General features: G+C 40.2%; 1 protein-coding gene across 1 annotated transcript in view; it reads right to left on the minus strand.

Annotated features, from left to right (window-relative positions):
- The window catches only part of ANKFY1 (ankyrin repeat and FYVE domain containing 1), a 75,048-nt gene that overhangs the window by 51,844 nt on the left and 5,952 nt on the right, over window positions 1-17,252 (minus strand). The window contains exons 2-3 of the mRNA XM_081219637.1: window positions 6,200-6,392; window positions 1,836-1,954 (exon numbers count right to left, since the gene is read on the minus strand). Coding sequence (XP_081075763.1) covers window positions 1,836-1,954; window positions 6,200-6,392 — 312 coding nt within the window. The remainder of the gene's footprint in view (window positions 1-1,835; window positions 1,955-6,199; window positions 6,393-17,252) is intronic.

A 17,252-nucleotide genomic window follows, 5' to 3' on the forward strand; every position in this document is an offset into this window, starting at 1 on the left:
GGAGCAGTCACATTTTATTTTTCCCATTCACTCATTCTGGTTGTATGCAATATTTCACAGTTACATTTACCATGATAAACATTTACACTGTCTGAATTACCTATAATAGAATCCATCTGACAGAAGTCAGATGATGAGGTTAAAAAAAAAAGTATGACTATTTTATAGCTCAGCTGTCTAACTGCTTTCTAAACCCTTCACACCCATTTATTATGTGACTGGCAATGTGCAAGAATATCAGTTTCATGAGCCTCACAACTACTGGGGTCATCAATTTTCGATACTGTAGGTGTCAAAAGGTGATAACTTATTCTAAACATTTTTCTAACAAAGTTGAATATTTTCAATATTTTATTATCTCTACTAGTCTTTGAAAACTACCTGTTCATGTAATCAAGATCCTATCATGCACTGTGAAGAACACCTCATGATCCAATGGGTTTTAAAAGTTATCCATAATTGTGTTATATGGGGTCAAACATATAAGGCTTCAAAAGATTTTACTTTTAAAAAAGAAAAACTGCTCAGATTTCAATCATGTGGACTGGTGTCCTTCCAGTAAAGACAGTTTCCCAAGTAGATGTTTTAGTTATAGGCATGAATGCATATGCTCATGTATATGCATGTATGAATATTTGTGTGTTTACAGCTATGAATTATGGACCTCAGGTTAAATCCTAGAAATGATCATGAGACAGAGTTCACTCACAGTGGAGAAGCATCAGACAATTTACCCCCTAAATTCTTGAGATAAATGCCTATTTAACCTGTGCAACATTGCTCAGGTGTTGGCCACCTCTGACACGTTCCTTATCAGCCCAAGTTAGTCTCTTCTGTACCTTAGACATAAAGCCATCATATACTGTATATACAGCCCTGGCCTTAAATGATTTGATATCAGCCCATTTCCTCCAACAGAGTATGAGCTCCATATGGCAAGGATGGTGTTATAATCATCTCAGTGTTCCTAACACCACACATGGAAAATAGTACCTTCTGAATTGGCAAAACTTTTGAACAAAGACATAAATCAGACTTTCCACACAGTCAATCACTTCTGCAAGTAACTCATATCTTAATGCCTGGGTATGCTCCTTACCACATGTTATAATTCTCTTGATTATTAATAGCAGAATTAAATTCAAAATTTGCTCTTTTTATTTTTTTTTAAGCAGCTGTTAGGCAAGTACTAAGTGAAAATGCAATTTTGAAATCAACTTTTGAAAACGATGTTTTTAAGTTTAACTTAACCACCATATTTACCCAAATTATACACAACATACTGTGGCATAAAACAATTAAATAATAACATTAAACAGCTCAATGCACTTATTCAAATCCTGAAGACTGATGGTCATCCTTTGATGTTAAAGAAAGAATATTCTTATTCTTTGGAATAAATGTTACTTCTGAATTCAGTTCTTATAGACCAGGAAAAGTACTTTTGGCAGCTATGATTAAATTTTAAGCAACTGAACAGCAGCAGGACTTTTTCTTAGAGTGGAAGAAAAATTTTTCTCTACACATGCTCCCATATTTATAACATACTACTCTATGAAAAGAGTTTCTGGATAAATATTCGTATTCTATAAATTCTAAGAACACTGTAAATCCTCAAATATTTATGATTTATTAGCCAGATATGACACAGAAGTGTCCACAAAGTACAACCTACTGATTCACTAATTATTTAACTAGTTTATGGTCGCCATCAATTTACAAGAAAAGTATTCTACGTTCATTAAACCACAAATATTTCAAAATTACACACCATAACCTTCTGCCAAGTGCTCTTGTGCTGGGAGTTTTGAGTCCCCAGCCCATCAGAGGCTCACCTGACAGGTCCAGCTCCTCGGTGGAAGACAAACTGGCCAGACTCCAGCTGTCACTGCGGGCCGCCAGGACAAACTTGTGAGCATTGATGTGCCTGCCCCCAACCTTTATCTTCAGATCACTGATGAAGAAAAATACCCACAGATATAAAATGTCATTATAACTAGGTATAGCTAGGATTCACAGCTGATAAATATATGAGTATTGACTGATCAACATACATCTGCAAAAGAAAAAAAATCACAGCAAAATTATTTCTCTATGCTACCACTGAATTCTGATGGCTCATATTTACAATATGTTGCTAGACACGTTTTCTATTTCTAACTTCTAGCTTTAGTTCGCATGGGATGTTCTGCTTTCAAAGACATTCCCTAATGTCACCCACAACATGGTGAACCTACAAGTTATCAATACATAGGATTATTAATATTCATATAAAGAGTAGAAGAGGTTTTATGAAGGAAAAAAATCAAGATTAATCATCAGGAGAGAGAGACAGAAAGATTAAAGATTGTGATGACAGCTCTGAGACTACAGTGCTGCAATGCTCCACACTATATTAATGCTCAAGCAAGGTTAAACCAAAAACCATGAACAAATTAGCTTTGACAAAGCAGTCAAGAATATGAAACCCAATATCTACACTCCTGTTCTCACCAGAAGCATTCAGACCTATTATTGGCCATTTTTTACTCAACCATTTATAAAGAAATGGGATGAGAGAAATCTTTTTTTCAAACATGTTTCCATATGTATGACTTACCACTACATGAAAAGAGCTTTCCAAATAGTTATTTATTTTTAACTCTGAAATGTCAAATGCCAAGGTGGGAAAGCATCTGGGCAGTTAACAAAAACCTAAGGGTGACCTACTGGGCTGACACAAGCATGTGCCAGATGGCAACGCTGGCAGCAATCCACAGGCACGAATCAGCATCATCCCGCTTGTATCTGCATGTCTTTTTATTTTCATATTCCCATTGAAAATAATTTGTTAGGTTGGAAAGGTTTTAGAAACTAAATAGAGAGAGAGAGAGAGAGAGAGGGAGGAAGGGGAGGGAGGGAGGGAGAGAGGGAGGGGGAGAGGGAGGGGGGAGAGAGAGAAAGAAAGAAAGAAAAGAAAGAAAAAAGGAAGGAAAGAAAGAAAGAAAGGGAGAGAGAGAAAGGGAAGGAGGGAGGAGAGAGAGAGAAAAAACTATTACATGAATTGACTCATCCACTTAAAAGGAGATGCAAACAGAATACTGCTTCTATATAACGCTTGATGCAAACACATTTTACCCCACAAAAGCACTGTCTAGAACATACTTTATAATTATGTAAGCATATCAATTCTACTTCTATTAAAGAACTAACCAAGTTGCAACTAATTGCAACTAATTATGTTAGATCAAAAGAGTAATAGGGTACTTATTATTTCAAACTATTAGAAAATACTGTTAACACAAAACACTACTAATAAAGAAGAAATAAAATTGATATTCTATTTAAAACGGAAGATAAAACTGTCTCACATCATATCCTATGATTAGGTTTAAAAAATATAATGAAAACAAAGCACAAATAATTTTTACACTCTAAATTTATTTGTAAAATATTAAATTCTAATAATGTAAATGAACAGTCACTGTTTACTGTTTCTGCCACAAATCTGACTTTAGCCACAAAATTATAAAAATGAATGTTTCTGTAAAATTCCTACTATTATTCATGAATGTCAAGTCAAAATTTTTTCTTTTGTAGTCTTAACATCTCAAAGAGAAATAAGTATAAGGATTTCACTAATCTCTAATAATAATAATTTTTAAAAATATGATTCAAAAATGTAAAATTGGACAGGTCAAGTCTATGAGGACTCTATGCAGAAACAATTAGGAGGCTAGCAGTTTTTTAAAAATTTCATCCTAGTCAATTAAAGGCATTTCCTTTTAAAATATGGATGCTAGGATTTAACAACTGGAGAGGAAACATAAATAAAGAGCTTCTTGCTAGAGTGTCTCAATCAAACACTTTAACAGGAAAAGTTATAAGTTTGTTTGCTAAAAGAATGGTAGTAAATAACTACATATAACCATCATTTTTAACTGTCTTATGGGACCAAAGCCTCCTCCTGAACTTAAGAATAAAAGAAATGCACCAATTTCTTCCACATCGCTCAATTTAAAAATTTTAACACTGACTCTTCAGTTATTCCAATTACTGAAATACACATAAAAACACTATTTAAATTCAACAAAATGCATGTTCATGGGACAAAGTTTATTTTTCCCCCCCTATCTTGGTAAAAGAGCATCTGCTTCAGGAATTGATATTCCAGTTTCACTTATCCCATCTCAAAAGGTAAGTCCTCTTTGAAGTCTCCATTCCTCATCTGATTATCAATTGTAGATAACAAAGGTATTCAGCTTTCTTTTGATAAAGGACAGGTTTTAGAAGAGGAAGAGAGACCCACCAGAACCATGGGATCATACCATAGCCGACCAGGTAAAAAGTGGCCAGAAGAGGAGACTGCCCAGTCTCAGTCCCAGTCTCCTAGAAGGACTACAGTATAAGAATGCAATCAGGGACTTCCCTGGTGGTGCAGTGGTTAAGAATCCGCCTGCCAATGCAGGGGACACAGGTTCGAGCCCTGGTCCGGGAAGATCCCACATGCTGTGGAGCAACTAAGCCTGTGCGCCACAGCTACTGAGCCTGCACTCTAGAGTCCACGAGCCGCAACTACTAAGCCTGCGCACCTAGAGCTCGTGCTCCATAAGAGAAGCCACTGCAAGGAGAAGCCCACGCACCCCAATGAAGAGCAGCCCCCTTGCTGCAACTAGAGAAAGCCTGTGCACAGCAACAAAGACCCAATGCAGCCAAAAATTAATTAATTAAATAAAATTAATTAATTAAATAAAATTAATTAATTAAATAAAAATCCTTAAACAAGGAATGCAATCAACTGTTACATATTACAGAAAGTAAATTATGAGAATTCTGAAGGGTAAGAGCCTTGGACAGTGGGAGAGCTATGTCTGTAATAGAAATGCCAGGCTTCCTGGGGCCAATGTAAACAAAGTTTTCACTTGTCCATGGGAAAAAGAGGAGGGGGAAAACAAAAAAAAAGACAATGAACTATATTTTACAAGTAGATACATCCATTAGATGTAAAGAAAGCCCTGTCCTTTACTCAGAGTATGTACTTCCTATTTTTTTGGTATTAAATTTTTCTTTTCTTTTAGAAATGATTAAGATGGTAGATGGCAATTCTGGATTTTGATCTATTTTAAATGTCATAATTTCAAAATTTTACTTAATCATCTAATCCAATCATCCTTCTCCCTAGTAGGCAAGTCCTTCCTTCCACACACATTCATGTCCATGTTTCTTTTCCACATCCATATCCCAGCTCAGTCCTTCATCACTTCCGGTCTGGACTACTTACAACATCATGGCTGCTCTTGTCTCTTTATAATTTCATCTATACGATGTTACCAGACTAATCTGCCTAAAACACCACTTCGATTATGATAGTCCTATAACTCAAACACTGTTCCACACTTCCTAGAGGATCAAGTCCAAATTCCTCACCTTGGCATCCCCAATCCACCCTACCTTACCCACCTCTCCCAGTGCTCCCTTACATGGACATGTACCCTAAAATAGGCCCCTCACTGTCCTCTAAATCCTCCACATGTTCCCATGTTTGAGCCTATTCTCAGCCACTCCCTCTACTAGTAATATCACTGTCTTTATCTATTAAATCCTACTCAGCCTTTAACATTTACCTCAAAACTCATTTAATAATATCGTTTTAATAACAATTAAAAACTGAGCACTTACTATATGCTAGACTGTTGTTCTAAATGCTTAAACAGTATTTTATTAATTTAATCCTCACAACAACCCTAAGGTAAACAGTCGTATTATTATCCCCATTTTACAGATTAGGAGGCTGAGGCATGTCATATAGCTCCAGGTCACATAGCCAGTAAGTGGCCAGCTGAGCTTCTAACACAGGCTGTGTGGCTCCAAAGTCCACCCTCAACCATCATGCTACACTACCCACTCGTTCCAAGATGCCCTCTTTGACCAGCTCAAGAGAAAGTGACCTCTCCCCTCTGAATCCCTGGACCTGTAAGCCAATTCCTATCTATACCAGCGATGCTATCACTATCGCTCCTATACTCTGTACTGAATATAAGCAGCAAACAAGAGACAAAATCTTGCCTCAAGGGGCTTACATTCCAGAGACTAAAGGCTGGTCAACTATTAGAGAGAAATAAACTTGGGAAGAAAGTCAATAAGAGAGAAGTTGCAATGTAGCCTGTGAATAAAGCAAAAGGGCTTGCTTCCCCAAACTGGCCCAGTGCCAGGAGCTTACCTATACTGTTCCTGCTCGTAGAGGTCGGCCACAATCGTCAGCAGGCGGCTGATGAAGGACTCTTTGCTGCTTTCCTTGTTTGCCTGCGCAGCCAAAAGGGTGCATCTCTTCTCTGTCTCAGCCAATTTCTTCTGCAGCTTGACATACTCCTGTCGGAGAAGCATCAAGTGCTTCTCCAACTTGGCCACCTCCTCTGCAAGGGAGACAAAAAATCAAGTTTACCACAGCAGGTGTAAAGCAGACAGCATCCACTCATCCCTCATCCTGCAGCCAGGATGGCTACCAAAATGACTACAGCTGACCCTTGAACACGGGGTTGAACTGCGTGGGTCTACTTACACACAGGTATGTTTCATTAGTAAATATATACAGTACTACACCATCCACAGTTGGCTGAATCCGAAGATATGGTGGAATCCAGGTCACGGAGGGCTACAAATTACACGAAGATTTTCCACCGTGCCGGAATGTAGGTGTTCCTAGCCCCTGGAGTTGTTCAAGGGTCAACTGTAGTCACGTGACATTCCTACTATTTCTTATTGATACTCCTACAAGACCAAGAATGGTTTTGTTTCAGGGTGCCATCACAGTCCAGGGATTTCTTCCCAGTTTCCCTGAAGATCAATATTTAATATATGGAGTCTCAGGAATGATTATCAAAATTACTTGGGAGGCTTTTTCAAACCACTAGTAGTAATAAGTAACTTCTACACATCACATACTGCTCTACAAGCTTTCCGTGAACTCTCATGCTAGATCCATGACAACCCCATGGGGTAGGTACTATTACTAGCCACACTTTTCAGATGAGGACACTGGGCCACAGATTAAGAATTTGCCCAAGGTCACGAAGCTGGTGAGAGGCGGGGCTGGGATATGAGCCCAGGCATTCTCATTCCAGGGCCTGTGATCTATTAACCACTACCCCACACTGCCTGACACCTGCCCTCCCTCAGGAAGCCTCAAGGCAGTCAATAACGGTTCAGATGGAAGCAAGTAATATTCCACAGGTGTGCTGGGGCAGATTTAAAAGGTTGAGAACCACTGTATTTGATTCATTAAATTCAACAAACATTTACCGAGTAGCTACGAGGTGCCAGACACTGCAGTGGTAAGCAAAATCAGACATATCTTTCCTCAGAGCTTTTAGTTACCGGGGAAAGTAAAATTTTATAATTAAAATAACAATCCAACAACCAAATGCAAAACTACAACTCGAATGAGTACTAGAAGAAAAGAACAGAGCTATGAGAACCTATAATAAAGAAATTTAACTTCGGACATCAGGGAAGACTCCCCTGAGGATGCAAGCAGTCAAGAGACTTCTCTCTTCCTTTACCTGGAACCTTGGTGGGGATTCATGCAACCACGCATAAATCATCGTATCTAGGGAACCACAGTGCTGCTATGGTCATTCTCTGGGCTTCGGTCCATCCACCCCCTACTCCCCACCACAGATATTCCAAATCTTGACACCGCCCACAAGCCCATCTCCCACCCAATCTGCCGCATTCTTGGCCAGTGTCTTGAGAAAACTGAGCTACTGCCACGGAGCCCCACCGTGCCAGCCACTACTCCCGTCTACCCCACGCTTTCTCAGGGAGGCCATCTCCCTCCTACCCAAGCTTAATCGCTCCACCTCTGCTCCAAACCCATCACTCTCCTCTGGTCCTCTGCGTGACCATCAACCCCCCCTCCTCCAGCAACTTCCATCTCTTTCAGCTGGGCCCTCCTCATCAGCACATAAAGCTGTCCAGGTCTATACGTGGTAAAAACAAACCTCTCCTTCCACACATCCGACCCACCTCCGCCCTTCCAGCTCTATCTACCACACACATGTCCTCACCCACTATTCCTCTGCCACTCCCTCCTTCTGTCCCCACTGCTCCCTTGAAACTCCTCTCACTGATGACCTTCTAACGGCCAAACCCAATAGACACTTGCCAGTGGGTCTCCTTCCCACCCCTCTGTGACATGACTCAGGACACTACTGTCCAGCCCTCTTTTCTTCTCTTCTTTCAGCAACCACAACGCCACCTTCTCTCCAGCTCTGGTGCTGTCTCCTTCACATGCTTCTCTGCATCCCTCCGAACCCTGACCACTGACACTACCCAGGGGGTCTATCCTTGGCCCTCTTCTCCACTGTGTGATCTCCCAAGGCAGCAGATCTTTGGTCTGTGGTTGATACCAAAATCTAGTGCCAGTGATCCGTAGATCCCTCTCTCTAGTGTAGATCTCTCTTCTTCGCTTCAACTATCCATCTGCCTGACAGACATTTCTCCCTAGTGGCCCACAGGCATGTCAAATTCTCTATCCCCAAAACAAAGCTTCGAGCAAATTTGCTCTTCCTTTGTAGGGTCCCTATATTAATAAATGACACCAGCATCTATCCTAGTTACCTGAAGAAGAAATGTGGGATGAATCCTGGATGTCTCCCGTTCACTCACATGACTCTAACCCTACCCCAACTCAAAAACTGACCTTCCCACTTAAAAAACAAAGGAATGGGGCTTCCCTGGTGGCGCGGTGGTTGGGAGTCCGCCTGCCGATGCAGGGGAGGCGGGTTCGTGCCCCGGTCCGGGAAGATCCCACATGCCGCGGAGCGGCTGGGCCCGTGACCCGTGGCCGCTGGGCCTGCGCGTCCGGAGCCTGTGCTCCGCAACGGGAGAGGCCACAGTGGTGAGGGGCCCGCGTACCGCAAAAAAAAAAAGGAATGGTTAAATAAAGTGACACATGAGTTTGAAGTTATTATGTAACTATTAATGTTTTCAAAGAAGTATGTAATACTAACCATGCATTTTCAAATTATAAATATTATTAACAGAAAAAAGGAGGCTGTGAAACAACATATTTTATAAATCCAATTTTATTAAAAACATTCACATATGAGGAATAAAAAGACAAATACCACAAAATACCAGCAGATTTTTCTCTTCTTTGCACTTTCCTGCACATTTCAGGTATTCTACAACAAATGTGTTCTCTTTTCATAATTATAAAAAAAATATTTAAAGAGAAATGTGTTTAAATACTTAAATACTAATAGCCTATCTTCTTCATACATACAGTAGGGAACTTTTTCCCCTTCATCTAGAGAATCCACATTAAATAAATGCCTGGAGTCAAAAACCTGGCTATCTCAGGTATAAATCAGTACTCTTAGGAAAATAAAGGAGAAGGCACTTGCAAGATGAAAATTTGCTTACAACTGCTAAAATGATCACTGTGCTCATGAGTTACATATCAGGTGAGAATTCCTAAAACTAATTTTTTTTCAAAATACTGCAATTATTTGGCCAACTAACTGTTAAACCAAATATTGTTTTAAAAAACATTGGCTAAAGGAAAACAGTACTTACAATGATCCTATTGCAATATTTTTCAAATCTTAGCATTTACATTTACACAAAGCTCCTTCAGTAGCACTCAGGTCTACACTTCTACCCTGGTGCGACAAATCACTGGTTTTAAAGAGTTCTTCATAGTTACTCGGACTAAAGAGCCAAGAAATTGCAATTATTTACCTAAAACGGGGACACATTTAACACAAAGCAATAAATTCATGTGACTGTACAAAATTTATACTTTTTCTCTTCCTGTAGAGAAAGCAATGGAGTTGATGGGTCTCTTTAAAGAAAAACTGGCACTCATTTTCTAGCTGTGGTAACAGAAAATGTAAAAGGACATATGAATTAGGAGTAGCTTCAAATTATCTCCAAAAACTGCTAACACTCGTAGCAAAATGAATCTATGGTGTCGCGATAATGGTTATCTTTGGAGGAATGGGCGGAGAGTGGTAATTGGGAGGGCACATGAGGGGTGCCCTCTGGGATGCTGGTAACATCCTTTTTTGTTGTTGTTTAACTTAGTAATGGTTACATTCCTGTTTTATTTTGGTAATTCACTGAGCTCTATACTAATGCTTTGCTCTTTGCATGTATCTTATGCTTCAATTAAACAGTTTTTAAAAAATTCATATACACCTGTAGTGGATTCTGGAGTCCACGCGATGGGGATCTAAATCCTGTTAGTAACTAGCTATGGGGACCATGGGCAATTCATTTCTCTGAGCTTCAGTTTCTTTATATGTAAGATGGGGGGCAGGCAGGAATCTACTACTCAGTGCTGTAGTAAAAATTCAATGAAACTACTGTAACTTGCACATGCACTCAAAACTGTCAGCATTGCCTCCACCCTCCTCTTTGCATTTCACAATTACGTAATTACTGGATAAATAGTTTAAGCTATTATAACTGTTTACACAACATTTTTTTGAGTCATGAAACGCAGAATGAGTTTCAAATGTTTTACTGACTTAGGAATTAAGATTGATTCATTAAAATCATGGCAAATCAACAGGACATTATCAGAAGGATGAGGTGAACAAAAGTAAAAACAGAAATGGAAACACCGCTAACTACTGAACGAGCTACTTTAAATACTGCATCACCTCGTATAGCAAGTCTGCAGTGACAATTCCCGAACCAAAAAGTAAAGCCTAACATGCTTTAAAAAATCATCACTACTATTCACTTGAAAGAGGTGTAAGTTAGGCTGTACCTTAAAAAAAGCTCTCAAAGAGGCAACTCCTAATCCACCCTAGGAAAAAGGCAGTCGATGTCTACAGTTGATCAATCTAGAAATGGCAGTATTATCACTTAGAGGTAAACAAAGAGTGGAAAGTGGTCTGCAGAGTGGGTCTGAGGGGTAGCAAATTTACTTTTTGTTGTAAGTCTTGTAATATTATTTGAATTTTAAATTTACGTGCACTTACAAAGCAAATATACTATTTTACACAAATTTTAAAGATTATGGACAACAATTACAAGTATGAGGAAAAATAAATAATTTTCTAATACCCAAGTGTAAGGGTTTTTATATATCACAAAACTTTAGGAAGGGAAGGAGCCTAAAGATCATCTCTTTGGGTTCAATTCCCAGACAGTGAACCGAGGAGCAGAAAGGGGACAGGCCCGTGACCAGCAGCCTACCCACCTCTTGCCTCAGACTGTGCTTGATGACATTACTCCCAAACTGGCTGCGTAAGAATCACTTAGGCAGTTTGAACTAAAGAGAGAGAGTGCGCCCAAATTCAGTAGATCGGGAGTGGGGTCACAGGAAAAACATAGTACTTTTAAGACTACCCCAGGTATGGGGATGAGTAGCCTGGGGAAAAAGTTCAGTCCCCAGCGAGTACCTCCCCAAGTCACACAAAGACTGCTCTGGGAATACTACTGTTTAGATAGAAGACCGACTGAACTGCAATTTTTCTGTTCATTCATTGACTTGTTCAAAAGTTTTCATCTCTTAGGAAGACAGCCGTATAACCTAGTCATTCATCAAAAATTTATTAAGCACCTATGCAGTGCCAGTGTCCAAGTAAAGAAAACCATCTTGGCACATGTTTTTTTACAAAGTCACAGGGTAATAGAGAAGATGGGCAATTAAACAAGACAACTTGATAAAACCTGACAGCACTCTGACAGGGGATGCACACAGAGCACATGGAGCAAGACCACCTGGCTTAAGCCAGCACAAGGAAAGACACTCCAGACAAGTGATGTCTCACTCCAAAAGATTTAAATAAAACCTCTGTTTGTAGCATACTGGGCCCAGAAGATGTAAGGAAAAGGCTTCAGGCTTTTGTTTTCCTGGTCAGATTTTCCTTTTTTTTTTTTTTTTTTTTTTTTTTTTTGGCGGCACGCGGGCCTCTCACTGTCGTGGCCTCTCCCGTTGCGGAGCACAGGCTCCGGACGCGCAGGCTCAGCGGCCATGGCTCACGGGCCCAGCCGCTCCGCGGCATGTGGGATCTTCCCGGACCGGGGCACGAACCCGCGTCCCCTGCATCGGCAGGCGGACTCTCAACCACTGCGCCACCAGGGAAGCCCAGATTTTCCTTTTAAACTAGTATCAGTCAATGGGTTTGTGCAACAGGCATAATACTAGGCTCTAGGAGAAATACAAATAATTAGAAGGCAAGACCTAGTCTTGTCCTCCATAAAAGTCACTGGCACCACTCACCTGCCTCTCCCTGAGTCAACTAAATGGATGGCCAGAGGACACCTTATCTTGCTAGTTCAAACTAGTGGCTACGGTCACATCCCACTTGCCCAAGAGATAGCTTCCAAGTTTTCACAGGGTATAGCCTGTGGCTGTCGACTGCAGATTTTTCTTCCCTGAAGCAAACTGAATCCTTTAACCTTGGTTTCAATCACACCTTATTCTAGCCAACCTTTTGCTCAAGAGCTCCAATCCATCAAGACTATAGCATCCGTAAATACTCTGCATTTCCATTTCACTTAAACTATCATTCTGCAAGTATTTATGAAGCACCTGCTATGAACTAAGCATTATGATAGATCAGCAGTTGCCTCTTTGAGAGTTTTTTAAAAGGGCAGTCTAATTTGCACCTCTTCCAAACAAATAATGTATGGATAGCACCAAAGGAGTACCAAATATAGAATCAAAGTAGTATCTACAGGAACTCACAAACAGGAGGGAAAAGAACAAAGCTAACAGTCACAAAGAATCTGGATACTGATTCATGTGGGGGGATTATGAGGACATTTGCCTTCAAGAGTAGAAAGTTACCAACTCCTTTAACCCTTAAAGAAAAGATCATAGGGCTTCCCTGGTGGCGCAGTGGTTGAGAGTCCGCCTGCCGATGCAGGGGACACGGGTTCGTGCCCTGGTCTGGGAAGATCCCACATGCCGCGGAGCGGCTGGGCCCGGACGCGCAGCCTGTGCTGCGCAACGGGAGAGGCCACAACAGTGAGAGGCCCGCATACCGCAAAAAAAAAAAAAAAGAAAAGATCATAAAAGTTCTGTTTCAAACACCTTCTCAAGGAATCCTTGTAAATTTCTTTGGATATCAGTTATACACACGTGAACCCAAAATCTACAGCAATAACCCTAGTCTCTCTCCAGAGTTACTGACACAAATTTCTACCTGCAACCTCGACCCTGCCATTGTTGTTTCCGTCAACAGTTCCCTAACGAGACATAAATTACAAAGAAAAGAGGCAAGATGAAAGGAGGGCTTTAGGATATAGGGCTCTCATTCATGAAATCAGAGATGCTCCCCACCTAGCATCTTTTGTAGGAGGAAACCCTGATCCCAGGTAGCACCTACCAGTGGTATTGGAACTGCACACCATTTCATAGTATAATGGAGAGAGCACCCCAGGCTGAGATATTATTCTGTGGGCAATGTGTCTGCTTGCAAATGGCAATACAAATGTGTCCTTGAAGTACCACCAAGCTGTAGAGTTCTTATAGGAAAAAGTATACAATTACCATTCTGAGCAATAATGGAGAGAGAATCTACAGCACAGTACAGTGGTGAGGAGCACAGGCTCTGGAGGCAGACTGACTGGGATCAGATCCCAGCCCCAGCACTTTCTAGTTGTGACACTTCAGGCAAAGGCCCTCCTTCTCCTCATATGTTAAGTATGTTGTAAACATTAAACATTCTAATACATACAAAGACCTTAGAAGATTACCTGCCTTGCAGTAAGTGGTCAATAAATGTTAATTATTACAACGCTTAGAAAGGCAACACGATACAGCCCTTAAGAGAGTGTACTCTGGGACTTCCCTGGTGGTCCGGTGGTTAAGAATCCATGCTTCCACTGCAGGGGACATGGGTTCAATCCCTGGTCCGGGAACTAAGATCCCACATGCTGAGCGGCCAAAAAAAAAAAAAAAAAAAAAAGAGTGTACTCTGGAGCCTCACTTGACTGGGCTGAAACCCCGGCCTACCCATTATTAGCTGTGTGACCTTGGCAAGTCACTTACTCCTCTCCGTGCTTCGATTTTCACAGGTGGGAAGTGGCAATAATAATGGTGTCTCAGAGTGCTGTCGAGGAGTAATTGAGTTAAGATAGATTAAATTATTTAGAACAGTGTCTAGTTTAAAGGTTTACTACCACTTCTTTATCAAGTGACTAGTTTTCAGCTGTGGCTTCTTCTTTCTCTTCCTCCAACTTTCCTTCTGAAAAATAAGCCTAGAAATTTAAATAATAGATAAACCTACAGTTTTGCCGAAAGAGCTATGCTAAGTATCGGTGAAGAATGTCAGCACTTGCATTATAATTTAATCATGTTTCTTTCCAAACAATACCCATTTTCTCTTCACCAACGCAGTTGGAGGTGAGACATTTTGATGAGCTCTCTATAATTCATCACTCTTGACCTAACCAAAGATGCCCGAGACAAAAAAAAATCTACATTCACTATTAATAGCCTAAAAAAGAGACCAACATCAACTGCAATATATATATATATATATATATATATATATATATATATATATATATATATATATATATATATATATATATATATTTAATCAGCAAGTCATGGGACAGTCAGAAAAGGAACCAACAATGATCCTTATAAGACTCTTCCTTCTAGGTCAGGAGTTGGCAAACTTTTTCTGTGAAGGGCCAGATAGTAAATAGTTTAGGCTTTGTGGTAGAAAGCAGATCAGTGGTTGCCAGAGGTCAAGGGAATGGGATTGAATGAATGCAAAGGAGTTCAAGGAAATTTTTTAAGATTATAAAAATGTTCTATATCATGATTTAAGATCTTGAGCCAAAGCCCATGCTCATCCCACTGTACCATGCTACCTATTTTCAGCTCTAATGTCACGACATCAAACAGGTATTTATTATTAATTCACTGATTTAGAAATTAAATGTTCTTTCCATTCCCTACCTTACATGTGATTTCTACTCCCCTCTGTATTCATTACATCTTTTTAGATTAACAAAACCCTGATATTTCCTTTCTCTACACTTCTATAGCTCTTACTTTCTAGTCCCAATTTTAGCAGTGAATTAGTGTTCTTTGTATAATCCTTTAATTACCAACTTTCTCCCTACTCTGCTTTAACTATGTCCATTAGATAAAAGAAAAATGATCGTAAAAGCTGTGATAACATCTCATTTTGAGAACTACAAGAATTTTTGTTTCAGACATATATTTGAGTCTTCTACATAACAATATTTCATTAAAGCATGTATCAGAGTCCCAGAAAATACTATCTTCTTTGTTGACACCAGAAAAGATAAGCTCCTCACAGGTGATGAATTACTACCACTACTACTTTCCTAAACCTGTCATACTAAAGATGTCATTTTTCTTTCACTGGGATTACTGAATATTCACTAACCAAGAGTGCTAACTATGGGAAAATTGTGTAATGGAGAATAAGAAATAAGTGGATACATTTACTGTTGAGAATTCAAGTCCACAAAATACCCTAATGAAAAAAGGAAGGGAAGGAATTCCTGGCGGCCTAGTGGTTAGGATTCTGGGCTTTCACTGCCGTGGCAAGGGTTCAATCCCTGGTCAGGGAACTGAGATCCCGCAAGCTGCACAGCTAGGCCAAAAAAAAAAAAAAAAGAGGAAGGGAAAGGGAAAGAAGACAGCAATACCATCGGGAGGAGATTACAAAGGAATAGTAAGATATCCCTGCCAGTCTGTACCCTCCCAGTTCACACAAAGTTTGGATATTACTAAAAACATAATGGTACTAAGAGACATTTCACATTTTGACTTTTCAACACTTCAAAAAGTCTAGCAATTCTGTCATAACTCAAATGCATTGACAAAGTCCAAAAGCCATTATTTAACAAAAGCTTGCTTAAAAAAATCCTTTTACCCCAGTTTACAAATAAAACCAATTACTCAGGACTTCTTGGGAAAGATGACCTTATTTAATTATGTATATGTGTGTATAAGCACATAGTTATATTTGTTTACAAAATGATTCAGTAAAACCCTCTTTTATTCAATATTGGCTCAGTTTGAAAAAAACGTTCTGGGGGATATACTGATCTTCGCTGAAGCTGAGTGACGCAAAAATCTGAGTTTTTAAAAACTCCCCAGGTGATTCTAATATGCAGGGCTCTCCAGGTTGAGAACCATTAGCATGACCTACCAGAATGACAGCAGAAAGGAAAGAACGTACGTGAGAGCTTTGTAAGAGTCACAGGATTTGGTGACTGACTACAGACTCAGGGGGAAGTCAGGGATGATTACTAGGTTATGGACTTGAGTCCGGCTGGACAGTAGTGCCACTAAGCATCAGTGCAAAAGAGAAAAGTTACTCAACTATAAAGCACAATATGCATGTTTTATGAGAAACTTTGCCTTCCCCTCTAGGTTCCACTTCCATTAAGGCTGCGACTGTGTGTTGCTCACTTTGTCATCCCTAGCAATAGTTGCTTGTACCTAATAGAAATGAAATACATTTTTCCTGATTGTGATTCAACTCTGTTAAGACTTGTCTGCAGGTCAGTGGCGTGACTTAATACGTTTTTCAAGACCTCACTCTGGGGACTTCCCTGGTGGTCCAGTGGGTAAGACTGCACACTCCCAATGCAGGGGGCCCGGGTTTGATCCCTGGCCAGGGAACTAGATCCTGCATGAAGGTAGCAACTAAAAGTTCACATGACACAACTAAGAAGTCCACATGCTGCAACTAAAGTCCGCATGCCGCAACTAAGACCCGGTGCAGCCTAAATAAATAATTTTTTTAAAAAAAGCACAGCATTAAAAAAAAGAAAAAACCTCACTCTGTGTAGCACTGATCACAGATAGGGCTGGCTTCACAGGAGATACTCAACAAATATTAGCTCACTAGCTAATTTTCACACAAACGCCAGTCTGACTGGAAATGCTTCCAACTGCCTGCTAAGACATGACCACCTAAAGGTATATTGGGCATGGCAAAATCTGTCCACACCTGAGGTCAAGATATTTGTTCTCAAATCTGTTCCTCTTCTTCCTGTTAACAGCCCAGCCATTATCTGAGTCACCCAGGCCTAGAACCCTTCAGTCATCTTTGATAGCGCCCTCTTGTCAACATGCAAACAGGTTTCCAGAGTCCTGTCTTTTATGCTGTCTATAGTGAGTATCTCTCACAGCAGTCCTCACCAACCCCAATGCCCCTTACCCAAGGACTCATCTTCAATTGCTATGGCACCCACTCCAGCCTCCCTCCCTCGTTCCCTCCCAAGTCCATCCTCTACATTATATAGCCTTT

Source organism: Mesoplodon bidens (genome assembly GCF_964165515.1).
Source record: "Mesoplodon bidens genome assembly, chromosome: 19".
Taxonomy (NCBI): domain Eukaryota; kingdom Metazoa; phylum Chordata; class Mammalia; order Artiodactyla; family Ziphiidae; genus Mesoplodon; species Mesoplodon bidens.